Genomic DNA, 16805 nt, shown 5'->3' with positions numbered 1-16805 from the left:
CTGTTCTAGAAACTGTGCAGTTTTGGAAGCAGTTAATAAGTGATTGCTCCAGGGCATGAAATAAGGACCTGGAGACATCTGTTAACCACTTCTAGAAACATTTACTGTTGTGATAAGAAGAATCGGGGTCATGAATAATGAAAAATTACGAGCTGGGGTGTGTTTTCCAGTGGGGGGGACAGCTTCTACCTCCACCAGTGAATCCAGCCTCCACTGGATACATCATTTTTTTTTTTTTTAAGATTTTTATTTATTTGAGAGAGAGAGAGAGATCACGAGCAGGGGAGAGGGGCAGAGAGAGAAGCAGACTCCCTGCTGAGCCGGGAGCCCGATGTGGGGCTCAATCCCAGGACCCTGGGGTCATGGCCTGAGCTGAAGGCAGCCGCTTAACCGACTGAGCCACCCAGGCGCCCTCCACTGGATACACCACTAACTGATCAGTAATATGAATAACCGTTAAGTATTTTGTACCTACTCACATCCACCCAGTGATTGGTTTCTCCCTGGCCCCACTTCTGCTTCTGATCACAGGAGCTGATGGCAAATGTTGGCTAGGATGCCTCTGTACACACCCCCTCCTCTCCTAACCTGATCACTAAAGGGCTGCTCTCTCAGTGTCTTCTCACAGAGGACCAGGGCTGAGGTTAAACACACCAGATCTGGAGTTCTAGAATCTGGGTTCAAATCCTGCCTCTTCTGACACACTAGCTCTGGGTCTTGGGCAAGTGGCTTAACTCCAAGTCTTAGTTTCTTCGTCTATAAAATGGGATCACAGTACCCAGCTTACAGGGCTGCTGTGAAAATTCAACGAGACTATACCCATAGTATAGTGCTCAGCACAGAGGCTTGCACATAGTAAAAACTTTTCGTCTACTGATGGAAGAAGCCTTGCAAAATGCGTTTCTTCTTGAGTTGCTCGGTCACTGCTCAAACAGTGGAAACGCAGCCTCAATCCACCAAGAGAAACCACAGCCGCTGCAGTGGGCACAGCTCCAGGGCAGAAAGACTCAAGCAAGGATGGGCATCTGGAGCCTTGTGTCAGAGCAGCGAGCCTGTCTTTGTCCCAGATACCTTTCCATTAAAAGGTCCCGCCCAGGCTCTCCACGCTTTAACATCTGGGAAGTAGACGGATGAGGATTGATGCTGGAGTATAGAAGAATGTGAACGAAGCAGGATTCATTCATGCTGGAAACGAGGAAATAGATTAGAAGGGAAGAGAAATCTTTTCTCTTGGATGAACGGGGATCAACAAAACCTTTAATGAGAAGTAACAGGCAAAGAACCAAGGATCAGAAACATGGAGAAGATTTGGAACTTTCTATAAGTGGTACTTTGAGGATAATCCAGATTTTCTTTCTTCTTCTTTTTTTTTTTTAAAGATTCTATTTATTTATTTGACAGAGAGAGACACAGCGAGAGAGGGAACACAAACAGGGGGAGAGGGAACACAAACAGGGGGAGTGAGGGACTTGATCTCAGGACCCTGGGATCATGACCTGAGCCGAAGGCAGACGCTTAACGACTGAGCCACCCAGGCGCCCCCTATTTTTTTTTTTTAAGATTTTATTTGACAGAGAGAGACAGTGAGAGAGGGAACATAAACAGGGGGAGTTGGAGAGGGAGAAGCAGGCTTCCTACCGAGCAGGGAGCCCACTGCGGGGCTCGATCCCAGGACCCTGGGATCGTGACCTGAGCCGAAGGCAGACGCTTAATGACTGAGCCACCCAGGCGCCCTGATCCAGATTTTCTGGAAAGCCCCCTAAAGACTCTGATCCCTTCTTTAAATTCTACAAGGGAGGAAGTAACTAGGCTCATTGAAATGTTAAGAACTCTTCTTGGCCCCTAAAATCAAAGAGAATATTTTAAATATTGAACATCAGGAAAACTTTATAGATGAAAATCCCTCTACCTTCTACTACAAGTAGCTTTATGGATTTCCTGGGCTCTTGGGGAATTGTTTCAGCTATACTCCAGAAGAAACTGAAATACAGATTTGAAAACAAAAACCAGATCCAGTGCATGTAGTGGTGGTCCATATTCTAGCTGAAATGCAAAGTGGGGCTGGGGAGAGCTGATGGGGAAGGTGTAGTTTAAGCAACTGGGTGAGGATAGGTGCCATTTGTTGAGCTAAGGAACATGGCAGGAGAACCAGATGGGTGAGGACAATAATACATTTCATCTATGGAACTAAAACTTAATAGACAACCAAGTAGAGAGGTAATTTGGATAGGCAGGTATGAGTTGGAAGCTCAGAGGAGAGTGGAAGCTTGAAATATACTGTATATTCATACATATATTTATATATACACACATATATACATATATTTGGAATTTTTTGTGGTCTTCTTTCAAAATAAAGTCTTTTATGCCTAAACTCATAACTGTAAAATCAAAAAAATTATAACAACTTTGGACTCAGCAATTCCTATCCAATGAAAGTACCTTTATAAATTCTGAGTTTCTAAAGATTTATGTACAAGAATGCTCGCTGAAGTGTTTATTACAGGAAAAATGTAATAATATATATTATTATATATAATAATATCCATAGAATATTATAATACATTTATGCCATGGAACGTTATACAGCTGATAAAAGGATGAAATAAATCCACATGAATTAACAAAGTTTTCCACGATATACTATCTCATGTATAAAGCAGATTACAGAATAGAAATTACAGGGCAATCCTATGTATGCAAAAAAGTTTCACAGGCATATTTTCTATATCCATAGAAAAGGTCTCAAATTATATACCTACTGCTAAATAGGGGTTCTTATGCTGGGAAATGGAGTTATAGGAGAACATTTACTTTCTGCCTCATTACCATGTTTTATTTGTAGATTTTGCAATGGGCATGAAATACATTTCTGGGCACCTGGGTGGCTCAGTTCGTTGGGCGTCTGCCTTTGGCTCAGGTTGTGATCCCAGGGTCCTGGGATCGAGCCCCGCATCGGGCTCCCTGCTCCTTGGGGAGCCTGCTTCTCCCTCTGCCTCTGCCTCTCTCTCTTTCTCGGTCTCTCATGAATAAAAAAATCTTAAAAAAAAAAAAAAAAGAAATACACTGCTTCTAAAAAAAAAAAAGGTTTCAAGTCCTTTTTTTTTTTTAGTTAATTAGAAGAATTTCTATCCTCAAAGTGCTTCTAGTTTATGGGACATAGTCAGAAGGGTTTTCCCCTCCTCTTTCATTTTCCACCCTCTCTTCTTAACGTTACCAAGTGAATCTTCTCCGAGGTCTTGATGGCATCTTGGGGGGATGGTCCGGAAGACAGATACATGGAATAGCAATGCTTCTACAAAGGGGCTGAGGGGTCGTGGTGAGGCCCAGAACACCTGCGATGGGGGGTGGGGGAGTGGGTTGGGTGCTGCAGAGGTCGTGTGAGTGGGCCGGGCGGCCTCTGAGCTCAGTGGCAATGGCCCATCTCTGAGCGCTGGCTGGTCATGTTGGCCAGACTAGCGACAGGCAGCAAGGGGGTGACCAGCTAAGCAGTCTGTGGTCACGAAAACAAACAGCTGCTATGCTGTCCTCACAGACGCAGCAAGACAGATCCGCCCCGTCTCACTGAGACGCTGCTATGCTGGCCCAAGAGGGAAACCAGGGAACGTGGGACCCCCGTGAGCTCTGTGGCACGGCCCAGGAAGAGAACGGGTTCCAATTCCCAGTTAGTCAGTAAACCCCCGTGAAAGGCGCAGGGAGGAGGGCAAGGAGGACGGTGGCTGTCCACTGTGTTTACTGTGAGGGAACGAGAACAGTGGAGAGCTGGGGTTTCCTTCTGTTCTGAATTCAGTGCAGACCAGGAAGGGTCCGAAAGGAAGAGACAGGATCACTGGGTCACTGAAAAGGAGTTTAATGACGAGAGTTCTTATAAAGCATGGGTAGAGAACAGAGAAGCCATTCGGGAGAGTACCTTGGGCTACAAACATTACCAAATGTAGGCTGGGAGGGGGGAGGGCGGCATGGTGACCCAGAGAGAAAGTGCTCTTGGCCACACCTGCTCAGGAGTGGAGACCTTTCTCGCAGGGGTGTGGCAGCCCTGGGGACCGCAGGGAGGGCGTGGAAGTCAATGCCCCAAACCCTCTCCTCCCGCAGTCCTATCACCTGCTAGTTCACCCCACAGCCAACTCAATGGGACGCAGGGGAGCCCCGACGCAGCCTCCGGGGGGCCTCAGAACAAGGGGGAAGAGGATGGAGAAGGGAGGGCGTGACTCAGGGAAGATGGAGGGAAGGCATCCAGCTTACTGTAGTTCTATGCAGTTAGAATCCTTGACAACAAGAATGCGTTTGTGCATTACTTTGTGTAACACACACACATACACTCTTAGACAAACCGGTTCTTAATGGAAAAGCTACCCGGATATGGAACTCCCTCTCTAGGAACATACTCTATAATCCAGAGAAGATGTTCCATTCCTGTAAAAACAAACATATTCGTGTTTCATAGGAATGTCTACAGGATCCTTGCGTTTTAATCTTTCACTACTGACATTTATTTTCCAGCAACAGAAACATACGATCATTGAAGGCCCTTCGCTTTAGTTGTTTTATTAGAACAGAGAATGTGTATAAAGATTGACCTCAAATAAAAGGGCTTTGCTTCAGATACGAGCTGGTGGCTTTGCTGGCGTTCCAGTGAGGTCTTCCTGGCAACACAAGTGGGGAGTAGGGAGGGCTGGGCTACCATGGGAAAGAGGGATGACTTTTGGGCAAAAGGAGCCTTTTATTATTCTCAGTTGCTGAGCACGTTATCTTTCTGCAGGGCTTTTAAATACATATTATCTTGTAAAGAAACATTTGAGGGAATGACAAAATTTTACCTAGAAGCTTGATGAACGAGAAGCAAGAAGGAAAGTGACTTGGTTTATTGCAGCCCTGGCCTGAGCCATTCCTTCGCTTAGAGAATCACGCAGCTGGTGAAACACTGAGCAGAGCAGCACTGAGCTCACAGAGACTGAATATGCCAAGGTAGTACTCGGGGCCCATGTGTCCAGGGACAGATTGGAGACACAAAGGCTAACTCACAGAGGAAAAGCATCAGTTTAAATTGCATGACAGCTGCTTCGGTGAAACCAGGCTTAAAAAAAGAATCACCAGGCTTCGTTTATCAATACTGTGGCAACGAAGGCAGGGGTTAGTCATTGTTTTCTGGATTGTAAAATTGACACATGCTTGTTTCAAAAATTTGCAGATTCAAATAAAGAAAAACAGCCCCTTGAAATACTACCACCATTCACGTTTTATTGAACATCCTCCAAGACGTGTCTCCACAGATGGAGGAATATATAGAAAGTATTTTACGTAAATGAGATGAACCAGCATCTGCTGTTCTAGAACTTGTTTTCTGAAGTCAACCTTATACTGTGTCACCTTTCTACTTATGTAAATCTAAATCTTTTTTTTTTTTTTAAGATTTTATTTATTTATTTGAGAGAGAGAGAATGAGAGAGAGAGAGAGCAGGAGAGGGGGGAGGGTCAGAGGGAGAAGCAGACTCCCCGCCGAGCAGGGAGCCCGACGCGGGACTCGATCCCGGGACTCCAGGATCATGACCTGAGCCGAAGGCAGTCGCTTAACCGACTGAGCCACCCAGGCGCCCCCAATCCACCATTTATTTATTTATTATTTATTTTTTTTTAAAGATTTTATTTATTTATTTGAGACAGAGAGAATGAGAGACAGAGAGCACGAGAGGGAGGAGGGTCAGAGGGAGAAGCAGACTCCCCGCCGAGCAGGGAGCCCGATGCGGGACTCGATCCCGGGACTCCAGGATCATGACCTGAGCCGAAGGCAGTTGCCCAACCGACTGAGCCACCCAGCGCCCTATGTAAATCTAAATCTATTTATCCCATATGTTCCACTATACATACGTATCTGGCTTTGATTTATTTGCTAGGGTGAGATGATCTTCAGAGTTTCCAATCCTTGCTGTGGGATCACTACACTGGCTCCTAGGAAGTCCCCCATCCCACAGCTCCTTCCACCCACCGTGATCGGGGCCCACCTCCCCGCCCCCCCAACCAGAGCCATGACTGGGCTTTGTCAATCTTCGTAAGGTTTGTGACTCTGGTAAGTGGAAAAGAATCACATTTTTACTTTTATGATGACCTGATAATGCTTTCATAGGCTTAAGGCCTATTTATATTTCATATTTTGTGAGCTGTCCTCACTCTTTAAATTTTCCGCCTAAAAGCTTATATGCTATATATTAATACATAACCTCTGTAAAGAATACAAAACTTTACCATGGACTTTAAAACAATCCTGCCCTCCGTTCCCCTGCCCTTTTTAAAAAAATCAAAGTCAGATCTGCTCTTGGATGAAGTGAAAGCGCTGGTGGGGCGTGGCCACGCGGACACTTACCGCATCGGAACACGGAGAGCTGGGCAAGCATGGGTACTTGATAGGACTTCCCATCGGCTGCCACAAACGTACGTTTCTTTGTGTTCTCGGGTTGGAACCGTGATTTCCACAAACCCTTAAAGTACACGGCATTGACCAGGACCAGTCTGGTGAGCGCACCATTGATGAGATTTGGGGAGAGCAGGTTGTCGATCATACCTGGAAGGTCACAGAACAGGCAAGGGAAAAACTCAGGATTGGCAGTCCATTTGAGGGCAAAAGGCAGTGCTGGAGCATGGACAGTGAAAAAAATCAAAGGAATTTTTAAAAGACTTTTTTTTTTTTTAAAGATTTTATTTATTTATTTGTCAGAGAGAGAGAGAGCACAAGCAGGGGGAGCGGGAGAGGGAGAAGCAGGCTCCCCGCTGAGCAAGGAGCCCGATGCGGGACTCAATCCCAAGACCCCGGGATCATGACCTGAGCCAAAGTTAGTTGCTTAACCAACTGAGCCACCCAGCGCCCTTAAAAGACTTTAAAAAGGAACTGTTTACAACACCCTTTTGGTACTTTCTCATTTTTTCCCCTCACTAAAAATGAAAACTGAAAAATTAAAGCTAAAATCACTGAATCCGAAAAGTCTTTAGAGATCCTCTATTTGAGGATCAAGAAATTCTTTTATAACTGGGGCACCTAGGTGGCGCAGTTGATTAACCATCTGCCTTTGGCTCAGGTCATGATCTTGGAGTCGGGGATCAAGCCACACATCAGGCTCCCTGCTCAGCAGGAAGTCTGCTTCTCCCTCTGCCCCTCCCCCCCCGCTTGTGCTCTCTCTCTCTCAAATAAAATTTTTTTAAAAAAGAAATTTTATAATTAATTCCCTATGAACCCCATGTTTTAGAAAATTTTACTCATCTAAATAAGCTGTACTTAATTAATGATGAATTTCCCTATCTTTGCGAATAATTGACACGTGCAACTGCCAAGGAGGGTTTGCCATCAGCACAAGACACGCATTTGCTCTTTCAACCATGGGGTGGACTTAATCCCAGTCAAAAATGAAGCTCTTTGGCCTGTGCAATTTTATCAAGGATAAATGTTTAATTTCTCTGAAGGTTTTAGAAATGTTGGGCATTCATTTGGAATCCCTGGTACCACAAGGCCTCAAAGCTACTTAGGGAAGGGCTAGAATGAAAAATTAGTGTCTATGAGTTAGGGATCGAGTGAGGTGGTAATATTACAGAGATAAAAAGAAATGGGGTCTGTCCTGGAAGGCCTCCCGACTTTGAAGGGAAATTCGCTCCACAAAATGTCAAGGACCATCCATCTTGTTTGTGTCAGGAGTGAAGGAGCAAACAACTGTGATAGTTTCAGAATGTTCTTTGAGACCACAAAGACTCTTTTCTCAAATGCTATCTGTGCTTGAAGGCTTGGGTTTTCATTAAGGCTCCTTTTGCTCAGTCTTTGAAGATTCAGCTGTGTATGTGTTTATGAGGGATTACTGATACCCAAAGCGATTAAAAATTAGTTTACTAATTAGTTTACAACTAAAAATTAGTTTTCTGTAGCTTTTGGCCCCAGCATTAAAAAAAAAAAAAAATGTAGTGCCGTAATATAAATCCAAGTTACAATTCTTTAAATGGCTAGAGTAACATCAATAGTTTCTGAAGAAGCAAGAATGTCTAATTCAGGTGAGAGAGCTTTAAGTCCTTTTAGATGATGTTCAAGAAGATTCAGATGTCCAACAAACAAATGTTTGCATTAAATCATGGTCAAGAGGCACATCCAGAGGTTGCCCAGACCCCAGGGTCCTCAGTAAGAGCTTCATCACTACTCCTTACTCATACAAGAGGGCACCAACGCCACCATAAATCAGGACCTGAAGGAGAATCCCCAAGCTATAAATGGTCATCATTCTATGCAAGGGCAGCTTCTGTCCTGTGGGAGGAAGTTACAACTCTGTGCTCCAGCCCATAGCAAACTCCTTACAGTTGGCTCCTGGCAGTGAAGACGGTATCTTGCCTTTGCTGGAAACATCACCCAGTCCAACCCCTAGGTGCCTTTAAGACATAGCTCGGCTCTGTACCTATAATAAACCTCCTCAGACCCTCCTCCCAAGCTCCCAGGAGTTTCCATAAAGCTCAACACTCAGCGCCACCATTATACCTCTGGTATTTTGTTCCAGCCAAATTTAATGTGTCTCTCTATCCCAACTGGACCATAAACTGCACAAGAGCAAGGACCCTGTCATTCACTTTTAAAACAATCAAGTCTATCTCTGTGTTCAGCACACAGTCAGTGCTCATTAAGTGTCTATAAAGAAATCTTCCCAGACCCAAAGCCTCTGATTGACACTGTCAAGACTAAGATACAAGAAGGGGGAATGAAGAAATAACAAGAAATGATAAAAAGGTAAGAAATGTATGGTTTAGAAGCAAGGAAGCATGTAGAGGACCTGCCATCAAGAACTATGTATAGTAAACACGCATCCATCTCACCACCCACCTATCTACCAATCCATCCATCCACATACCCACCCATTCATCCACCCACCCAGTCATCCATCCATCCATCCACATAGCCTCCCACCTACCCACCCATCCATCCACCTACCCTTCCATCCATCCACCTACCCACCCATTCATCCATCCATACATCCATCCACCCATACATCCATCCACCCATCCACCCATCCATCTACCACCCCACCATCCATTCTTGGATACCTACCTACCATATGCTAAGTACTCTTCTAGGTAAGAAAATAAATAAACAAAAAATGAAGCCCGCCCTCAGAAAGCTATGGAGAAGAGAGAGGGGGAGGTTGGCATAAATGACTCAGGAAAGTGTATGCAATAGTAATAAATACCTCGAAGCAGAAGGACTCAAGGATGTGAGGGCAAATAAGAGGGGGATCTGATCTGGTCAGTGGGGTCAGGGATGGGTACCCTGAAGTATTACTTGACCTAATAGCTATAAAAAACAGCCCACACTTGCTGAACAGTTGTTAAGTGCTAGGCACTTTCCTAAATGCGTATTATTTACATTCCTTAATGTAATTCCTAATGTAACCTTAATGTTGTTATAACTACTTTAGTAGCTGTCATTATCGTATCTCCATTATACAGATGAGGACTCTGAGGTACAGGGAGATTAAGTAACTTGCCCCAGGTTACACAGCTAGGAAGTGGCAGAACCGAGATTCAAACTTAGAGCCTGCACTTTCAACTATGAAGCCATTCCTGGGATGGTGTGAAAATGAATATGCATTAGCAAGGGGAAGGGGGAAGAAAAGCACCCTGGGCAGCCGGCTGCGACAGGAGAGAGCCTGGTGAGTTGGAGGGACAGGGACGAAGCGCGCAGGATGCGAGCACAGAGTAGGTGAAGGAGCAGCTGAGGCTGGAGCCCCAGGCACGCAGCCCTGGCTGGGCCATCGCCCCCTCACACCGGAAAGAACCTTCGTGTCTGGCTCTCCCCTTCTGCAGTGGGCAGGAATGGTCATCTCTGTGGGCCGCACCGGGCAGTCTTTCAAATGTGGACTGTTCCATCTCCAGGGTCCTTGTGGCAGGTAAGTGCCCCTCAGTGAGGCAGATCCCCCCAAGGGGGCAACATGGGAACTTGTGGGAGAGTTTTCAGCTGAATGGCAGGTGGCCAGAGATGCTACTTGTCCTGCGATGTTCTAAACGGTCCCACATGGTAAAGAAGTGTCCTGCTTGCCATGTAGCTTCCGAATGCCCCCAGTGGATATTCACGCTAGCAACAGACCGGCTTATCATCCCCTGAGCCCAGGACGTCACTCTTTTTTCCACATAAACACAAAGGTATCTGTTTGGGGGCTTGTTCTTACTGTACACTGAATTTCCTAGGTATGTCACTGCCGTGCACATCAAGCGGAGACTCTTCTTATTGTGTTCTGAAATTTACCAAGAATTTTGCACAATTTTAGAAAAAAGTGCTTCAGAAATATCAGAAGGCAGCTTGTGGTTTTCATGTCACTGGTATGACATACCCGTCTCGGTCTGTTTTTGTAGTCGTCAGTTTGCAATTATTCTAAGAATACGACTGCTTTGTTATGTTCCCAGGTGTAGTTGGTACCCAAGGGTTTACCTACTGAACTACATACATAAATTAGTTCTGTTTTTCCTTGTATTACAGTTTGGCATTATACTAATTTTTAAAAATTTTGTGTACTTGTGGGGCGCCTGGGTGGCCCAGTCGGTTAAACACCTGCCTTCGGCTCAGGTCATGATCCGAGGGTCCTGGGATCGAGTCCCATGTCAAGCCCCACGTCAGGCTCACTGCTCAGTGGAGACTCTGCTTGTCCCTCTGCCCCTCCCCCCACTCGTGTGTGCGCATGCTCTAATAAATAAATATAATCTTTAAAAATTGAAAACAATTTAAAAAGAAGAATAAAAATTTTGTGTACTTGTGCACAGGTTACGTGAGCTGTGAATTTCATTTCAGGATGGTAGAGTGAATAGTAAAAATCTTTGTTTATAAAGAGGGAGTGGGTCTGTAGGGTTGAAAAACACGCTGAATCTTACCACACTCCCCTCCACAGATGAAGTAAGCAACTGAGTCAGTGTGTGTCCAGGTAGTTTGAACTCTTGTCACGTGGCACACAAGTGTGACTGACTATTACCAGCACATTGGTAAAGAAGGCTGGCACGGGGAACTGACATGCCATCGTCATCCAGCCATCCAGCTCTGAGTGCCAGCAACCCAATGTTCTTAGTCCTCTAGGCCCAGAAAGAACCACTAAACCCTCCACACTAGCAGGTCTCCTGATTGTTCTGTGGTTTTAGGAAGGAAGCCTGGATCTTGCTGTCCAGGACCCTGTGGAGAAGGAATGCCGTGGATTGACCAAAACCACTCTGGCTCTCCTCCACCCTCCCGTGCCCTCCTGGTCCATCTCTGCACTAGTCTGTCATATGCTCTCAGACATTTGCGTATACAAGCCTGCTGGGGGGTGGGGGGTGGAGGCAGACTGGGGGAGCACTCATTTCAGTGCAGAATGCCAGACCCCTCCCTCAGAGATTCGGATACAGGAGGTTGGGATTCGGTGACCTGCATTCAAAACAAATGCTCTGGATAATTCTGATGCAGGCGCCCTCAGAACCATGCTTGGAGAAAGAGGACCCGAAAAGCCAATTTCCTCACATTCTGTCCTTGGGTCCCAACTGAGTCTTTGGGTCCCTTCTTGTGACCTTAACTCTACCTCCTGTGAAAAAAGCTTCCCCAGCCTATATCTGCAGTGTTCATTTTCCTTGGTTGTTCTGGACCCATCTCTAGTCCAGAGCATTTCCAACTAGACCTCTAGTTTGCAAATTAACGGGTTTAAAACACCCATGTCAGATACTTCCTCAGTCTAATGAGAGGAGAAATGCATGTAAACACGTAATCATGACGCGGCGTGGAAAGTGCTACAATAACGGGGCATAAACAACGCATAATCACATGCTGATTGTAAGCCAAGCGGAGGCACCTACTTCGTGGAGGGGACGGCAGCGAGAGGGAAGGAAAGCAAGGAGACAGATCAATCCCGAATCCCGCACGTTGGAGAGGGGCAGTCACAGAAACATAGAAAGGACTGAGCCACTTAACCTTCAGACTAGGCCAGGGCCTGCGGGCAAGGCCTCCAGGGAGGAGATGTAGCAAGGAAAGGGGAGAGTCAGCGGGGCTGAATTCTACTCTGCTGCCTGGGCCCCAGCGAGAAACGTCCCGAACAGCACAGGGGGGTGGTGACAGCAAGAAAAGGGAAGGAAGGTAGACGGAGTCACGGAACCCGCAAGAGAGCACAGATGCACCAGCCAGCTGGGTCCAGGCGTTCCACAACGGGAGGGCCATGGGACCTGTTAGAAGCTCAGAGTCCCCCTCACGCTTTCATTCACCAAGTATAAGATCGTACAAAACTGTTCCCCAGGGAACTGAGGCCACTCACCCCTGGTTTCGTTCTTGACCCACATGTTGATGGAATCACAGGCGGAGGCTGGATCCTCAAAGCTCACATTCTGGACTTCACACTGAAACACGTCTTTGTTCCGGGTGACAAAGGGCACCTCCATCTTGAAGCTGTTCTTCACAAACACTGCGTTGGCCACGGTCACGATGTCCTTATTCTTCTTGGAGCTGATGGCCTTGTTGATCTTCTTTAACACTTTACCGACTCCTAGAGGAGAAATGGAAAAATGCAGCAATATTTCCGCGAGAATTCAGAAAAGCTGTTTTTTAAAAAAATATCTTTCTTAGTATGGCAAATAAAGAACAGTATAGACAAGATAAGCTTGAGTAGCAAGAGACTGAGTCTCGTGCTTCCTCAGCAGCCTTGTGTTAAGAAAAGGGGGGGCATTGGGCTCCCTGCTCGGCAGGGAGCCTGCTTCTCCCTCTGACCCTCCCCACTCTCATGTGCTCTCTCTCTCATTTTCTCTCTGTCAAATAAATAAATAAAATCTTAAAAAAAAAAAAAAGAAAAGAAAAGGGGGGGAGGGGATGGTAAATTTTTTTTTTTTTTTAAGATTTTATTTGTTTATTTGAGACAGAGAGAATGAGAGAGACAGAGAGCACATGAGAAGGGGGAGGGTCAGAGGGAGAAGCAGACTCCCCGCCGAGCAGGGAGCCCGATGCAGGACTCGATCCCAGGACTCCAGGATCATGACCTGAGCCGAAGGCAGTCGTTTAACCAACTGAGCCACCCAGGTGCCCGGGGATGGTAAAATTTATTAGTAGTTCTTAAAAGTCAGTAGTGCTTTTTTAGCACCAAAACAACATATTCAAGGCATCTCAACACCTTTCCCACGTAGACCTCGTCCTCCTGGGAGACTTTCTTGGTAGCCAGTCACTAGGAAGACTGGCAAGCTCTTCCTTACATAGCCATGGGGAAATAAATCCAAGGAATCTTCCTAATTCATTCTTTTTCTTTCTTAATCTCTAGTGCTCTTTACTGCCAAAGATTTAACACTGCAATTTCTTTTTTTTCTATTTTGGAAAAAAAGATGAATAAAATAAGCATTAGAAAGGCCATTAAAAATTGCCAGGTGCCACCATCCAAGAATGGTGTAGTTTTTACCCGATCTCACGCTCAAAAAGCACGGGGACTAATTTTATGGCAATGTAAGCTTTATTTTAACACGAGCCATTCATACATACTCCATTTGCTTTTAGAACACGGAGAAGAGGAAAATAAATTATAAGGATGAAATGTGTTTCTGGAGTGAGCTCGAATTCCAGATTCTTGGGTTACTCGCTTGGGGTCCTTTCAAAATGACGCTGTCCTAAAACAGCCTGCAGGGGTCACAGTGATGGTGTCCTGGAGAGCTGACCTGCCACACACCGAGTGTCTCTTCTGCAGACCCACTAAATAAGGGCAGGGTGAGTCGGCCCCGCGGCCCAGGGAGGTGACCTTTTGGCCCTTTGTCTGGCTTCTCATGACCCCACCTTTGGTGCTGTTCTGTGGGGCAGGCCTGCTTTATCAGTAAGGGAACAGCAGAGGCCAAGACCCAGCACCTGTCCCTTTTGGCCACATGGCCTCCTCCACACGCCTCGGTCTCCTGCCGGGAAAAGACTGCTGTAGATCTTCCTCCCCTGCCCCAGACCGTTCTGCCTCTGTCCTCGGTAAGAGCATCGCTATCCTGAGTTCTCAGAGGGCCTGAAAAACCACTCGGGCTCCCCTAAAAGAGTCTGTCTCTTGACAGAGCCCCATTCCACAACACAACGGCTAGTGGTTCGGGAGAAAACAAGCGTGGGGGAAGGAAGCCACCCACAGGCAACATTGTCAAAACTTCAGAAATACTGCTTCGAATGAATGTGGCTCAGCGTGGAACAACGGAAGTCCAGTCCCTGCGTTGGAACTGTACTAGCTGACAGGGTCTCGATGGCACTGGTGAGGGCCATAAATTCTAGCAGTGATTCACCGGGAGGCGACAAATCACCAAGAGTTTTCTGAGTGTCCAAGCAAGGGGCAGAATGGTGTGTGTGTCCCAAGTACTAAGTCCTTCCCTGCTTCTGATAAGTGATCCAGCTGCAGACTCATGAGAAACTGAAGGCCACGTAAGCAGAGCAGGGCAAGTTTAGGCACTTGGGGCTGGCAGGTCAGGAGGTGCCACTGAACACAGCCACCGAGGGGCATGGAGCGAGGCACGGCGTTCTCGAACCCCCGCCTGTCCCTCTGGTTTTCCTCTCCCAGCCAAAAGCATCAATGCAGTCAAGATTCCTAGAACTTTATGAGGCTAACAGGAGTGGAAGAACATGGAAAGGGCAACTCCCTTGTTTTCCAATAAAGCAGCGCAAACTCTGACGTGCAGAGGGACTCGCTCAGGGCCATGGTGCCCAGTGGCCCCAGAGGACGGCTGCGGGGCCCGTTCTGCTCCCTCACACGCGGCCCTCACTCAAGAGGCGGGTGCAAGGTAGACTCTGGGGGATGAAACCAGAGCAGGAGCCCTGAGGCACCGCCGCTAGGAGACAGAGACTCTGAAGTGAACACAGATAATTCAAAACAACAACTGAAACCTTTTCCATTGGGCCCGACTTCAAAAAAAAATTTTTTTTTTGCTTTTTATTTTGAAATAATGATAGATTCATGGGAAGTTGCAAAACAATATACAGGGCTATCCCCTGTGCCTTTTGCTCGGTTTCCCCTCGTGGTAACACCTTGTAGGGCTACAGCATAGTATCACAACCTGGAGACTGCGCGGTGGAGCTCACAGAGCTCATGCACGCTGCATGCCTTTTACAGGGATTTGTGTGTGTGTGGCTCTCTGCACTTCTCTCACCCACACAGACTCATGTGGTCACCAGCACAGTCAAAACACTTCCAGCATCGGCACATCCGTCCTGGATGCCAGAATGGCACCGGAGAAGCCCCTCCGGATGCAGGACTCGCCGGAGGCCCCAATGGCCAGAGCCCACGGGGCACGCACCATTCACGCTGTATCTCATCACCGTGGTGAGCTGCTTCTTGGTCCTGCCGTCGGCTCCCAGCTGAAGCATTCCCAGGACAGACGCGATCCCGTGGGGGGACACGACCACGTTGTCATGAGGCCGGGATCTGACGATTTGATTGAAAACCTGGATTCCTGTGTTGGAGCCTAGTTCCTCCAGAGACAGGGGGTTGAACTGGGAGCACACGGAGGGCAACGTCACTGTGGCCACAAGGAAGAAGAGAAAATGCCAATTCATGGTTCCTTTCGGCAATGACGACCTGAAAAATTAGATTAAAAAAATATGTGAATTCTTAAATGAACACCTTTGGGGGGGACTACTTTATATTCAACTAGGTAGGATTCACTGTACTCAGTATAATTGAGTGCTTTGTTAATTTATTTAAAATAGAATAGCATAGATCAAGCAGTTTTTGCCATATTTTGTCAGCGGGCTGGGGGAGGGAGTGGAAGGAAGCCTCCACCTGGCAGGCTCCCAGTCATGTGCCATTCAATCTTACAACCATCCTTCATCCAACTGAAGCAGTATTTACTGAGAACTAGCATGTGCCAGGCCCTTTTCGAAGTGCTGGGCATACAGCTATAAACAGATGGGCAAGACCCCTGCCTTCCTGGAGTTTACATTGTAGAGGGGAGACAGAAATCAGCCAGTAAGCAATAAAGTAACTTCAGAGAGGGATCAGGACCCCGGAATAAAACACTGTGCCTGCAAACGAAGGACGAGGTGGGGACGACATGAGGGACAGCATGGGAACAGTTGTGATGAGTCCCGAACGAGAAAGCAGCATCCCCCCCAACCCCGCACCTGCCCCCAGCACATGGCCACTGAGGAGGGAGTTGGGGGAGGACGTGAAGAGGAGGAAAGGCCCATAACCCTAAGGCCCAGAGACCCCAGTATGTATGGCTCTTGGATTTCCTTCTAAGGGTCACAAGAAACCACAGGAGGATTTTTAAAAAAGGGAGTGAATCCCTCGAGTCGCTATGGACTACCTTATAACCCTATGTCCTCAGACTTTTTTTTTTTTTTTTTACCATAAGCATGTTACTTTCTTTTCTTTTCTTTTTTTTTTTTTTAAGATTTTATTTATTTATTTGAGAGAGAGAGAGAACACATGAGAGGGGATAGGGTCAGAGGACGAAGTAGAGCAGGGAGCCCGATGCGGGACTCGATCCAGGGACTCCAGGATCATGACCTGAGCCGAAGGCAGTCGCTTTAACCAACTGAGCCACCCAGGTGCCCAGCATGTTACTTTCTTAATTAAGGGATTGTTAATTAAAATAAACTTAAATGATACTCTTAGATCTACAATAGGGCAGAACAATTGGTAAATTTGTCAATTGTAAGAATGGCACTGTTTACACAGGTATTCTCAATTACAGTGATTTGTCTGAAATAGATCTGAAAGATTTGTCTGCTTTCTTCCTTGATTACCACTTACTGAACTTCCTTCAGCTGTGACAAGAGGTAAAAGATTTACATGTATTTACGGAAAAGCAAATACTGTCATTAAATAAGAACTTAAAAGAGGCAGTCG

At 46.5% G+C, this 16805-nt stretch overlaps 1 protein-coding gene across 4 annotated transcripts in view; it reads right to left on the bottom strand.

Moving 5' to 3' along the window:
* Positions 1 to 16805, bottom strand: part of SERPINE2 (serpin family E member 2) — a 63197-nt gene that overhangs the window by 10994 nt on the left and 35398 nt on the right. For all 4 annotated transcript variants that reach the window (XM_035007002.1, XM_035007004.1, XM_035007005.1 and 1 more), the window contains exons 2-4: positions 15250 to 15530; positions 12276 to 12503; positions 6359 to 6556 (exon numbers count right to left, since the gene is read on the bottom strand). In XM_035007002.1, coding sequence (XP_034862893.1) covers positions 6359 to 6556; positions 12276 to 12503; positions 15250 to 15508 — 685 coding nt within the window. In that variant the 5' untranslated portion in view covers positions 15509 to 15530. The remainder of the gene's footprint in view (positions 1 to 6358; positions 6557 to 12275; positions 12504 to 15249; positions 15531 to 16805) is intronic.

This window comes from Mirounga leonina, unplaced genomic scaffold (genome assembly GCF_011800145.1).
Source record: "Mirounga leonina isolate KUSES-001 unplaced genomic scaffold, KU_Mleo_1.0 Mir_151, whole genome shotgun sequence".
NCBI classification, from domain to species: domain Eukaryota; kingdom Metazoa; phylum Chordata; class Mammalia; order Carnivora; family Phocidae; genus Mirounga; species Mirounga leonina.
The sequence above is the reverse complement of the archived record's forward strand: the minus strand, read 5'-3'. Positions and strand labels throughout refer to the sequence as shown.